At 41.7% G+C, this 13,246-nt stretch overlaps 2 protein-coding genes across 2 annotated transcripts; both read right to left on the bottom strand.

The window, feature by feature from the left end:
- Positions 1-1,641: 1,641 nt before the first annotated feature.
- On the bottom strand, positions 1,642-8,159 carry p2rx7 (purinergic receptor P2X, ligand-gated ion channel, 7). Its single transcript, XM_028429233.1, has 13 exons — positions 7,991-8,159; positions 6,825-6,972; positions 6,674-6,745; positions 6,518-6,590; positions 6,035-6,131; positions 5,261-5,341; positions 4,756-4,891; positions 4,217-4,353; positions 3,683-3,773; positions 3,539-3,604; positions 2,824-2,928; positions 2,593-2,700; positions 1,642-2,295 (listed from the first exon to the last, which is right to left on the bottom strand). Exons 1-13 carry the CDS (start codon positions 8,110-8,112, stop codon positions 1,798-1,800), a joined length of 1,734 nt encoding a protein of 577 aa, XP_028285034.1. The 5' UTR covers positions 8,113-8,159; the 3' UTR covers positions 1,642-1,797.
- A 1,447-nt stretch (positions 8,160-9,606) lies between these two features.
- Positions 9,607-11,729, bottom strand: LOC114450652 (glutathione S-transferase theta-3-like). Its single transcript, XM_028428896.1, has 5 exons — positions 11,443-11,729; positions 10,752-10,839; positions 10,396-10,546; positions 9,934-10,110; positions 9,607-9,854 (listed from the first exon to the last, which is right to left on the bottom strand). The coding sequence occupies exons 1-5, from the start codon at positions 11,549-11,551 to the stop codon at positions 9,654-9,656; spliced, it is 726 nt and encodes a 241-aa protein (XP_028284697.1). The 5' UTR covers positions 11,552-11,729; the 3' UTR covers positions 9,607-9,653.
- Between the last annotated feature and the right edge of the window lie 1,517 nt (positions 11,730-13,246).

Genomic DNA, 13,246 nt, shown 5'->3' with positions numbered 1-13,246 from the left:
CGACTGTGAGGAACCTTGGAGTCATCTTTGATCAAGACATGTCGTTAGTCTCTCATGTTAAACAGGTCTCCAAAACCAATTTCCTTCACCTGCGTAATATTACTAAGATCAGGAGCATCCTCTCTCAGAGTGATGCTGAAAAGCTCATCCATGCTTTTGTCACTTCAAGACTGGACTACTGCAACTCTTTATTGTCTGGATGTCCACATTACTCCATCAACAGTCTGCAGCTGATCCAGAACGCAGCAGCTAGAGTTCTGACAGGAAGCAGCCAAAGGGATCATATCTCTCCTGTTCTAGCGTCTCTTCACTGGCTCCCAGTGGACTCAAGAATACACTTCAAGATCCTTCTTCTAACCTACAAGGCTCTTCATGGACTTGCTCCATTGTATCTGCAGGACCTGATAGTACCATATGTTCCTAATAGGACACTCAGATCTCTGAGTGCAGGTTTACTTGTAGTTCCTAGGATTCATAAAAGTAGAATGGGAGGATGAGCTTTCAGCTATCAGGCACCGCTATTATGGAACCAGTTACCAATCTGGGTCCGAGAGGCAGACACTGCCTCCACCTTTAAGACTAGACTTAAAACTTTTCTGTTTAGTAAGGCGTACAGTTAGCCTTAGACCTAGTGTGTAGCACAGCTATGCTGCTCTAGGCCTACGTTGTCGGGGGGCACAAACATGATCCACTGAGCAGTTTCCCCTATCACCCTCTGACCTCTCCTTTTCTCTCCTTAGTCCGGCTCACACTGGTCTCAAGACCTGCATGCTGACCTGCAGTCCGGCCCCTGAAGTCTCTCTTGCCCTACGTTGTCGGGGGGCACAAACATGACCCATTGAGCAGTTTCCCCCTCATCCTCTGACCTCTCCTCTACTCTCCTTAGTCTGGCTCATACTGGGTAATATTGTTTTATAATCTGTGTTTACTGTCTTCCTCAGAGTTTTGTGCCTCGCTCTTGCTCTCTCTCTCTCTCTCGTTGCAGGTCTCAAGACCTGCATGCTGACCTGCAGTTTTTTTTCTTTTTGGCTTCATTATATAATTATTATTATTATTATACTAAAATAAGGGGTAACCTACTAGCTTTTGAACATGTGAATATTCTTGTCAATTAAAAATAATCTACTGCATGTCAAACATCCTTTCAGTCCATGATGGGGTAAGACTTGTACTTCCTCTTTCTCTTGCATGAATAAAATTGAGACTGGTCCTGAGACACCCTTCCTCTTCACCCTCTACACAGCGGACTTCAGACACAACACTGATGGCTGTGTGCTGAAAAAGTTCTGATGACACTGCGATTGTTGGTCTAATCAGTGATGATTACAACGGACCAGAGTACAGAGGACTGACGCTGAACTTTGTGGACTGGTGTCAACGAAAGCACCTCCTGATCATTGCAGGGAAAACCAAGGAGATGGTGATGGGACTTTACAATGAACACTTCCGATCATGTGTGATTAATCCTCTAAACCACATTGTACAGTACAATACTTATTTAGTTCTTGATGCACTATTTACACCTAAATCTACAAACCACTCCTACTTCCACTCATCTGTGCAAAATCTGTTAATCTGTTTTTTGTCGTGCAATTTCTGCAGAATTGCAAGACTGCAAGAATGGACACTGGAACAGACCTCTTTATTCAGAAGCTGGAAGCTGGCTTTTTATTTTTGCTATATAAAGGCATTTATTGACTTTGTGAGGATTTTTTTGACACTGCTTTATTTTCTAACCTGCAAACAACATAAAAATACTGTTAGTAGGTCAGTCATTGTGATGTGTTAACAATCCTTTCAAAGCTCTCCATTGGTGCAGGCCTGTAGGGACACCACTCTGGCTGGTCTGAAGCCACTGTACTGTCCATCTGGACTTGGGTACTCCTCTCTGATTCTCCACACGCAGCAGCTGGGAATGGTGGGAAACGTGCCATTAGGTGGCAGCCCAAACCTCCAGCTGATGTACTGCCTGTAGGCGCAGTGACGCAGGGCGGCAGTCTGAACACAGCTGACCGGAGGAGACAGAGGGTCCCGGTACAGAAGGACGGCCTCCAGCATGGAGCGGCGTAACACCAGCTGCTCAAACAGGGGAGACGAGGTGATGCAGGCACCATCACTTCGCCGGCAGCACAGCTGTTCCTGTGGGAGGGAGGACGGAGTGCAGCAGTCACATTTGCACCAGGCTGGGCGGCAGGGTTTAGGGTTTGGGTTGACTTTATGGTTAGGGGGAGGTTGATCCATACTAACGTCCGGCTTCTGGAGACAAAGGACGGCTCTCAGTAGTCCAGAGTCCTCCTGTTTAGACAAAAACATCTATTCAACAATTTATTTGTGCCTATACAACCATTCAATTAAAACACGTCTACAAAGCAATACAATGAACTCATCAGAGAAAGTTCAGAAATCAAAGTACTGAAATGGGCGAAGGCTTCAGGGGCCAACCCAGGTTCACAGTCAGGAATTACACCTCCCAGCAGCTGGGAGAAGGTTCTATGAATAGGAAAACCTGGACGTCTCTGTTCTCTTGGTTGTCACCTGCAGCTCAGACCCCAATGGCCTCAGTGATTTGTAGAACAGCTGGACGGATCTTACCTTGCATGGCTGGACAGATGTTGGTTGGACAGCTTGCAGACATTTCTTCTGTGATCTCTTCACCAGTCGCAGGTTGTTCTCATCGACATAGGACACACACAGGATGCACTGCCACACATTCACATCACACCATCAGACATTCTTCAGAGAACCGTTTTTTTATGAGGTTTTTCTATGAAATGGGTTGGCACGCTGTTTACTCCTATGCTACATACAACAACCACCCATCACCTTCTGTTTGTCATGGACTGACTCCACTTTCTTCTCCAAGTAGTCCTGTCCAACCTCTGCAGAGTAACAGCTGGTCCCAATCAGCCAGTCGATCAATATGGTCGTCTGGAGGAGAAGTAAATGTGAGTGTGGTCACTCTTTCTGCAGACATAGTTCCTTTGAGAAACATGGCTACACCAAACCTTGTTCACTTTTGTGTGTTTTTAGCATTTCTGCCAGTAAAAAAAACTAATATATTAATAAATAAATTAAAAAGAAAAAAAAATTGAAATAAAAACCAGTCAGTAAGGACCAAGACTGTAAAAAAATACACAATTAAAAAGAGTACAGACCCAAATGTTGCATTAGTGATGTCACCATGTCCACAATGAACTTCCATACAAACATTTCCTGTAACTATATTTATGTTTTAACTGACTGATATCATATGTGGAATCCATGGTCCAAATCTAACAGGCCACCATTTTTAGTATTTTAGTTTCATTCTTGTAATTATTAGGCTGCAGAGATCAGGTTCATGGGTTGCACAAGGAACCACAATTTTTTTTAAAGAAACATAACTCTACATAATATTTCTTTATAATCTTTTTTGTGTCTTGGCAGTAATGGGCTTCCATACAGAGACAGGCTTTAGACCCCTCTAACTAACATAGGAGAAAACAATCCATCACCCTCCATTGCAGGAGGACATGAGCATTTGCGTATAGTCTCTCACCAGAGCGTAGTAGGACAGTGTTGAACCAATGTAGATGATGAGCTGGATAAAACTGAACTTCCCTGCCTGTAAAACAGTCACACTCGTTTAAATACAGATGTCACAATTATTCAGAAAAGCAACCATTCAAAAGAAAAGACGCACCTGTCCAAACACCATGACATCAAATCTGATCCCAAAAGCTTTGTACAGCGTTCGCTCCTCCACTCCGTTCACTGTGTTGTACTTTGCATACCTGATCAGAAAGTCATTAATAATAAAGAAATGGAAGAAACCAGTTTAATATCTATTTATTCTATTTGAAATCATGTCAATTTTTATTTATGTAGCGCTTTTTACAATCAGAATTGTCTCAAGGTGCTTCACAGAGACCCAGAGCCTAAACCCCCTTAAGAGCAACAGTGGCAAGGGAAAAACTCCCTTTTAACAGGAAGAAACCTTGAGCAGGACCCGACTCATAAGGAGAACCTTCCTACTGACAGTCGGCCAGGTAGAGGAAGACAGGACAGAGAGGATGAAAGAGAGAGAAAGGAACAAACATGCACAAACATACATTACAGAGAACAAGCATGACAGGTTGTTGATGTTGTATTTATATTATAGCAGATACAATGAGTTAATTATGTATAAGGGAACTATAATGAGAAACCTGGGTCTGCTATATTGATGTTGACTTACCTGAAGTTAAGTCCAGGATACAGAGTCTTGTTGCTCTCCTTCTCATCCAGCCGTCTGAAGGAATATCTAGGGAGGCAGCAATGCATAAGGCGGTCCAGGTTGCAGTCCCACTTGATTAGGATGCCGATGACACCCCCCTGTGGTTAACAGTAGAACGACAACACCTCACACAGAGCAGAGATCTTATCCATTTTCTACTGTGTACTTCCACTCTACACTCTATTTGTTTTGTAGCAAGTTACAAGCATAGGAGTTACAGTAAAATGCACATTCACCTTTTGTATTGTAACCTTTTTACATATTATATATATACACACATTGTACACACACTGAAGCCTCATTTTAAGGTGAAGTAACAAAAATATTTGAACACATTTCGTTCAAGACAATAGTAGCTAACTCCTGCCTTTTCATTCCAATTTTGTCTAGACACAGAGGTCACAGAGTCACTGCTTCTTCTTTTTGGTTGTAAGGCTTGTTTCATTTCTGTCTGAAAACAATGAATTTCTCCAGTCTGGTCTGCACACAGAGACGCTCACCTCTACCGCCATTTCAGAGAACTTCTCCCCGGCCTCTTGAACAATGTCTCCCAGCCGGAAGATAGGACACAGCGAGTCGTTTCCCCTGTGACAGCTTCTCAGGTAGGCATCATTCATCTCAGGGACAATGTTCCTTCTTTAAAACATAAATACTTCAGCACCACATACATCAGATAGGAATGATGCGATTATGTTTATTTTAGTTATTATAAACACAAGTTGAATTGCGACGGTCAGCTCAGGCACTGATTATTGATTATTATTAGTTTGAGTCTAATTCTGAATCGATCGATCGATGCCGTTTTTCCCTTTTTTAGTTATTATTATTATTATTATTATTGAATTAACCCACTGCTTGGGTTAGTGTGTGTGTGTAGAATGATCCTTTGTCAGAGGGTTAGTTTGTTGTCTGTGTAACTACAATCAATGAACTCAAACCACTTAATGTAAATAGCAGTAGCAAACAGAATAAATCGGACACAAAGCTTAATGAGTGAAGTCTTACCGGATATAGTTGAAAGCTGGGAATCTGATGTTGTTTTTGATGAGGACAGTAAAGTTCTCAGCTGCTGCCAGCAGAGCAGGCCTGCATTAGAGAAAACGTGTATAACATAAAATAAATAAAAAAATAACTTGTCATACCTAAAGACTGCACGAGCAAATTATTATTATTATTATATAGCATCCATTAGCAGAATGCTAACAGTTCTAGGGCTACATCACTTTCACTTTAAGATAAAAAAACAAGACATTAACATTTTTATTTTTGTAAGTGTAAATAGTTTTCTTAGCTGTTTAGCTCAGTTCATTTCTATTCACAGAGTATGATCACACAGCGTCCTCTGGACAATTTCACAATTACCTCCCCACTCTTACTATTTGCGGACACTTTTTCTCTAAGAAGTTCATATTGGCGCATGCCAACTCAAGTGGCAAAAGCTCACATACAGCATCATGGAAGTCTTAAGACTGTCCCACAAAAACATGAGAAAACAATGAATACAGCAATATATTAGCATATAAAAATGCTCAGGTAAATCTTTAAAATGCGCTGAGCTACACAGAGAAATTTAGCTAGTTGGACTACTTTTCTGGTTGACATTTGTTCACATACATGTGCAAATGACTAAAAATGTCAAAGATTGTTCATTAGCTGCTTCTTTAGGCACAGCTGATATAGACCCATTTTCAGCAGGCCTGATGTGCAGAATTTTATGAGCTGAAGGCCTTGACAAAGGCAACTCACACAGTGGGTACTAATAATCCTGATCTGAGTTACCTCGGAGGCGTTGTCTTGCTTTCTACAGGACACCATGCAGTTACCTCACATGTTTTCTTCAACACATCAAACTTCACACACGATCCTGTCTGAACCCCTGCAGAAGATGAGCAGACAGTCATCTTTACATTCTGCAGCAGCTGAGGATGAGACTATGGCTGCTGCAAAGCAGTGATAAATTCCTCAGCTTCTTGTGGAAACAGGTGCTGGTTTCCAATGTAGTTCTTCCTCATCATCTGATTAGATTGTTCCCAACTCTTTTGCACTGAAGCTGGATTATCATAATGTCTGTTTGTATTTTTGGAGAATTTTTTGAATAACATGGTTTTGATCAAATATCAATATAGTTTTATGCATACATTTGGTGACAGTTTCCAACAGAATTGTCACAGAATTTGTCACGCATGATGCATTCAAGGACAGTCTAAAAGTTAAAAGACAGCACTATAGATGCTTTCTAAAGAATAAAACTGGGTGGTGTACCGTGGCTCAGCTGGTCCCAGGCTCCTTTCTCACAGTCCTTATCAGAGCGACACAATCTGCCTTTCTGAGGAACCTGGAACACAAACACTGCTGCAAAAAAACAACCATCCACAGCTACTATACTCATAAATAATAATAATAATAATGACAAAGCACCTCTGGACATTGCCCCTGCTTCTGATTCTTTGTCACGATCACATTGGTCACCACGAAGAAGGAGTTTTTGTCCTAACAGGAGTGAGAAAGATTTTAAATTCAAACACAAAGACGATCACAGTGGTTCAAACAGAAAGGGCCGAGCTCCCACCTGCAGGGGCCCGCCGTAGTCCACAACATCCCACACAACATCGCCGACACCGGGCAGGTGTGTCTGAGCTACACCCTTCACCTTGGATGTGATGGAGCTTACCACCAAGTCAAATTCCTGGTACTTCCTGTTCCACAGCATCATAATACTGTCAAATATAAAATTTTCATTTTAATTCATCTGACACATTCAGGTCAGTTTGTTTGCAGTGAGACAAAAGTACACAACAATGTAGAAAATATCTATAAAAATAAGTAAATAAGACATCTACAGGTTTGTCCCAGTTTTAACCATTTTGACTTCCACACTCCAACACTACAGCTGCATTCAGATCAGATGATGTCACTAAAACTGTAGGTTCTGAGGTTAGGCCTTAGGGTGGAGAATGGGACTGGGTCCAAGTGTGTCTCTGCAGTGTGTTGAGCTCCATTAACCCCCTCCACAGTGAGTGATTGATTAAGACCCACTCACAGCTTATTCATGGTCAAAGAAACAAACGAGCCTACCCCAGCTGTCAATGGGCGAGTGACCCTGGACTTTGTCATAACCCTGGACAGGTCACTGGTTGTCATGCTCACATTCACACCCCAATTAACCTAATATGCAGGTCTGTGGTATGTGGGAGAAACCAACACGCAGGCACAGGGAGAACATGAAAACTCCACACAGAAAGACCCCCATCACATTTGAACCAACTTGCTGTGGAGTATATTCTAGGTAAACTTGTCAGCATACCCAGATTAAGTGCAGCTATACCATACTGACCACACAAATTTAAGTTTAAATTCATTTTGTTGATACTACTAGTAAGCTAGTTGCTAACTGTTTGCTGCAGACATGTAAAAAAAACTGTACACATACAAGGAGCTATTGGTAACTGCTCTGAGTTAGCTAACTAGCTGATGCTGCTATTATTATAATTAGGCTAAATTGGCAATGTTATTTGATTGTTTTTATTCACTTATGTTCTTGTTTGAAATAAATTGTTACTTTAAGATGTTTTTGTAGCTGTATCATTTTAATATAAAAGCACAATATAACTTTCAGAAATATGAGTCCAGCAGTGAAACGGTTAACGGGACTTGAAGTCAGCAGAACTGGGAAGTAGCAGCTGGGCTGCAGCATGCAGAGATGCGGGGGCTGAAACATTTGACACGTTCACTCACCAGATGAAGAGCAGGATGGCTGCGTTCAGAATCCACTTCAGAGAACCGAGCCGGACGCTCTGGATCCTGACCAGCTTGTTGGTTTCATACTGGCAGAGTCCGAGCAAAGCGCTGCACGGCATGGCTGCTACTCCCCTCTCTGTCTGTGTGCTTCTGTGCTGGAGGCGGACTCACTTCTGGACTGCTCTTCCTGTGAGGATGGTCACATGTCCAGACTACCTACATCCCCACAGCAGCAGCTGCACACACACACACACACACACACATGCAGTGGAAGTTTTTATTTGTATCCCTAATAAAAGTTTTATCAATAAAATGCATATAAATTAAAAAAGAAAATGAAATAAAATTACTATTTTTCACAATTACAATAAATCATTGGTTTTACACTGAATCACATAGTGTGGAAGGTAATAAAAAATTATCATATGAATGAAATTATAATATTTTTTGCAAAAACATCAGAAACAACCTGATAGAATACGAATGTGTGCCATGGTAACCATATAATCCCTATCAGTCACTTCATCTGTTGTTGGTCAGAATGTTGTTGCTGTTTGGTGTCATTCAGCTTTGGCTTGAGGTCACTGTGTCACATGATGTCTTCCTACAATAATCTAAAACAAACTGAGTACACAGCAACAATCTAAACAGCTGCTACATAAGAACAATTATATAATTATGAGTTATGAAGACAATGATGCATTATCCATCCATCATTTGAACCCGCTGTGTCCTGTGCAGGGTCACAGGGGACTGTAGCCTATCCCAGCTATCTACGGGTGAGAGGCGGGGTACACCCTGGACAATATATTCCTAAACTTTTCTGTAGGGAACTCAACAACATTCCTACATATAACACAGGGCAAACAAAAAGTCAAACAGAAGGTCAAAATGTGCAGTTCCAGTGTTTATGCTCTTCTACAGGATAAAGAGCCTCTTGTCCTCAGCAGCAGGACAAATGTGCTGCTGTGTAGAAAGCTGGGCAGACTGTTACATGAGGACGCAACAACAGGCTCTGAAAGTCTCATGCGTGTCCAGCTGAAATGTAACCGATGACAGTTAGTCCACTCAGGATTTCTGCAGTGTTTGTCAAATTACAACTGATGTTTGATTTTTACCGCCTACATATTTATACATTTGATGTTTCCCAGCTGTAATAATTCCTAAATCAATGTGAACAAAAGTTTTCAAAACTGTAGTTCCTTCAATGGCCACTTGATGGAAGCCCTAAAAGCAAATCAATCCTTACAAACCTGCTTTGATCCTATCTTAAAAACCATATTAAGTTTTGTATAATTAAGGGAATGATGAGTGACAGGAAGGTGCAGATCAAGAGCTTCTTAGTGCAGTGAGGGAACTCATCAGAGACCAGGAGTCTTTGTACAAGGCTGTAAAGTTGGACATAAATGTCTATAGAGTTGAGTCACTTCTAGAACTCGCCTCAAGTGGCTACTTGGGGAACTGCAGTTTATCAGCTCTAAGCCATATAGAGATAGCCAGTTGATAGGAGTACATATGTATTAGGAGTACATCAGGACTGGCAGTGCCTGATGTTCCACTGGATCTTTGATATGTCACATACATGTATGTAGAAACACACACATACAAAAGTCTTCATTCAGTTACAGGTTTATTTGTTTGATTTCATAAAGAAACCTGCTCAGCTGAAAAGCTTCTGGAACATTGGTTTGAACATCTCCAGCTCTTTGCTGTTCTGCATGGTATGCTGCAGGCTGCTCATGTTCATCATCACTTCATTAGCCTCATCAAACAGCTTTTCACCAAGCTCCTTCTTTACTCTATCTCTCCAGGCGATCAGCTTCGGTCGCCCCTCAAACACATCCAGGCCGGTACAAACAGGCTATGGTGAGAAACAATAAAATATGAGTCCGCTCTCTCCCTCTGAAGAGTTCTAAATGATTGGTTCTAAGCATGATCACCTGCATGATCTCCACGATAGCCACCAGATCAGGCAGAGAGATCTTGTCGCCGACGATGAACGGCTTGTTCTGGAGGAATTTTTCCTCCAGCAGGTTGAGTGACTTCTTCAGGTCTTCCAGAGCAACGTTCATCTTTTCAGCTGGGACTGGAGCATCCATGATGATGGGATACATAGCCTGTTCACAGGGACACACAGAGATCAGTGGTGCTGGCAGCAGTGTTTACGGTCATAGAAATAGCTGTTGTTACCATATATGAAAGACACAAGAAGATTATATTAATCTGCCTGTTATGAGAGTAGCACAGCACATTGGACAAACAGAGGTTTTTTAAAGCTAATATTTAGCTAAATTAGTTCTTTTCTCATTAAATTACAACTCATATCTCTCTAGTAATAAACTGAAAGGCATGTGAACTAAGCAAATGTGTGTCTGTCAGGGAGGTTAATCTGAGATACAAACCCTGTACAGGAAGACCTTTGAACCGTGAGCTCTGAGGTTCGTGTGCTGCCACGACAAGTACTCATTAACACGAGCTCGCTGCTGCAGGTCAGCTGGATACCAGTGATCAGCCGCTTGGTATTTCTGCACCATGTACTGCATGATGGCAATGCTGCACAACAACATACACACAATATTATTAATACAGAACTAAGTCATGTGCTACCACCTGAACCAGTGGTGGAGCAGTCCTCCTATGTCACCAGAAAACCCAGCCTATCACTGGTGTTCCTGGTGAGATGTTACTTTCTATCGGTTCATCTCTAAAATTCAGATGGACTGATCTGATTTCAAAGAAATCCAAACCACTGTTGTACCTTTCTGTCAGAATGAAGCTTCCATCCTTCATGACAGGAACCTTCCTCACAATGCTGATTTTTCCAAACTCCTCGCTGTAGTGCTGCCCTAACACATACATGCACACACACACAATTGAAACATATAGACCACTTAAAAATAATACACACATAGACGTCCGTGCTCCAAATATTGAACAAAGCAGAAAGTCTTCATATCTGCTTTCAGATCCTTTCCTTTGTCTTTCTCTCCCTGCATGTCTCTGGCTGGCTCGATCTCCTCAGAGACGCAGGATTTTTTTCTCAAGGTGCTTTGACATCCAGCGGCTATGGAAGGGGATTAGTGCCACCTTTTTTCTTTTTCTTTTTAACAAAAAACAAAAAAAAAGTTCTGTAACAGTGGCACTAATCCTATTCCATAGGGCATCTCACGCATGAATTTGGCCATTAAGGGGTTAATGTAACTTTACTCCTCACCTCTGGATAAGACAGTCTTTTTTTCTAGGTGAAATGTGACACTGAGTTTTTAGTGCTTGCACAAAAAGTTCAAAGTCTGAGGAATTCTTGCAAAATGTGTTCACAGTCACTGGAATATCAAGAAATAAATTTGATGTTGGGAATATATGTTTGTATGACAGGCTGAAGTTTGCATTGGTCTAAAGCATGAATTGAAAAGCTTCCTCCCTGTGTCTATGTCTGTGTGGTGGATTACCTGCAGAGAGCTGGATCAGCTTAAACTCGAAGGGGATCCTGAGCACTTTGGCTAAAAGGAAGACGGAGCGGCAGGGCTGGGAGACCAGGTCCAGATAGAGCTCCATCATGTCAGTATGGAGGCTGCAGTTCCTGTGTTTTCTGTGCTCTCCTGTCGCGCCTCTTATCCTCTGTCTGCACAGAACTCCGCCTCTCCACACTGATTGTTTAAACGATGGCGACAGTTCAAAGTGAGCAGGCTGTCGTGGTTGAGCAGTCAGACCTTTGGCCTTGTCTGGCAGTCATTTTTTAAACACGGCTGAGATTACCACATATTTATCTGCCGAATGTGCCTCTATCTGTGGTTCAGTGTCCTCCTAGAACAGAGAAGATTAGATGTGACAATTTACCACAGATCCTATTATTTTTTATAGAAATCTTTACAAAATCTGCTACAAATTTTAACCCTAGTTGGCAAAAGTGTTCAGCCAAGCTATAGTTCATTCCTCCTGTGTGCAGCCCAGACACTCAGAGAGCATTTGTCACCTGGAGCTTTAGCAGAAGTATCATTTGATTATCACCTGACCTTAGTCTCAGAATTAGGAGTATGAGAATTTCAAGCTTTAAATTAGAATGTAATTCTGAAAAAAAGTTCGAATTTTGAGATTATTATAATTATTTTGTTCACATATATATGAGACTGCTGCATACAATAGACACACACAAACCTTTTTTAATCATAATCATAGACACATCACACTGTTTTCAACATGTGCACAAGTGTGCTATTTTCCTGGACATCTCCATGTTGTCAGCACTTCAGCTACATCTCAGTGAGCAGTGTCGGGGTGAAATCCCCTTTTTTCTTCTGATCACCTCCCCGAGTATTTTTGATGAGGAAGAAGCAGATCAATAGTATTGATCCTTATAAGTGTTTAGGTTTTATGAGGTATCACAGAATTAAAGTGGGTCTAGTATTGTGTAAAACATTAAGATGTGTTTTTCTGTGTATCTCCAGTCCAGTGGGGAGGGGGGAGTAGATGCCCCTGTGGGCTGGCAGGCGGGAACGCCCATGGGGTATATCAATGTTTGAATTCCATGTCCAGTTGTTGTTGCTGCATGGTTGTTCGTTTTTGTTGATTGTTCTGTTCTTGTGTTGTTCTTGTTTGGTTCTTCGTGTGCAACAACCCAGAGCTCTGTTAGTGCGACTCAGAACTTGCCTCATTGTTTATTAAATTGTAATTTGAGACCAGAAATGATCTGCTTCTTCCTCATCACAAACAACAGGTAAGATAAAACTTTATTAATCCCGAAGGAACTTCTTGTGCCAGAAGTATCAAGTTACATTAAATGCAGTTAAGTACAAGAAGTTCCTTCGGGATTAATAAAGTTTTATCTTACCTGTTGTTTGTCTCTTTATGTTAGTCCTGCAATATGCTCCAGCTCCTTCAGAGGTTTTTTTTCTACTTCTTACTTACTCTTTTAAAAACCATCTGTCCTTTCTGTCCAACATATGTAAGTTAAGTAATGTCCACTGTCTGTTGTCTGGTGTAAAAAGGCTGCTGGCTCTCCTGTTCTTCACCATCCACTTGTGAGGTGGTTGGTTGGTGTGTACAAGTCAGTCCATAAAGCCCATACTATTTCCTTGACATCTTACTGCCTTGATATGTTGCTTCTAATCTTAACCCACGTGTAGTCCACATATCTGAGCCAATCGAAATGGAATGGTTCCTGGAAAGCCGGCCAGGGCTCTTGTCTCTACTACCTCCATTTAGAGGTTGGCCATGACTTGGGACACTGGTGACCCCATGGCACACCTATGTTCT

The sequence above is a fragment of the Parambassis ranga genome, chromosome 18, assembly GCF_900634625.1.
Source record: "Parambassis ranga chromosome 18, fParRan2.1, whole genome shotgun sequence".
Classification (NCBI taxonomy): Eukaryota; Metazoa; Chordata; class Actinopteri; family Ambassidae; genus Parambassis; species Parambassis ranga.
Note: the sequence above shows the minus strand (reverse complement) of the source record. Positions and strands in the feature narration are given on the sequence as shown.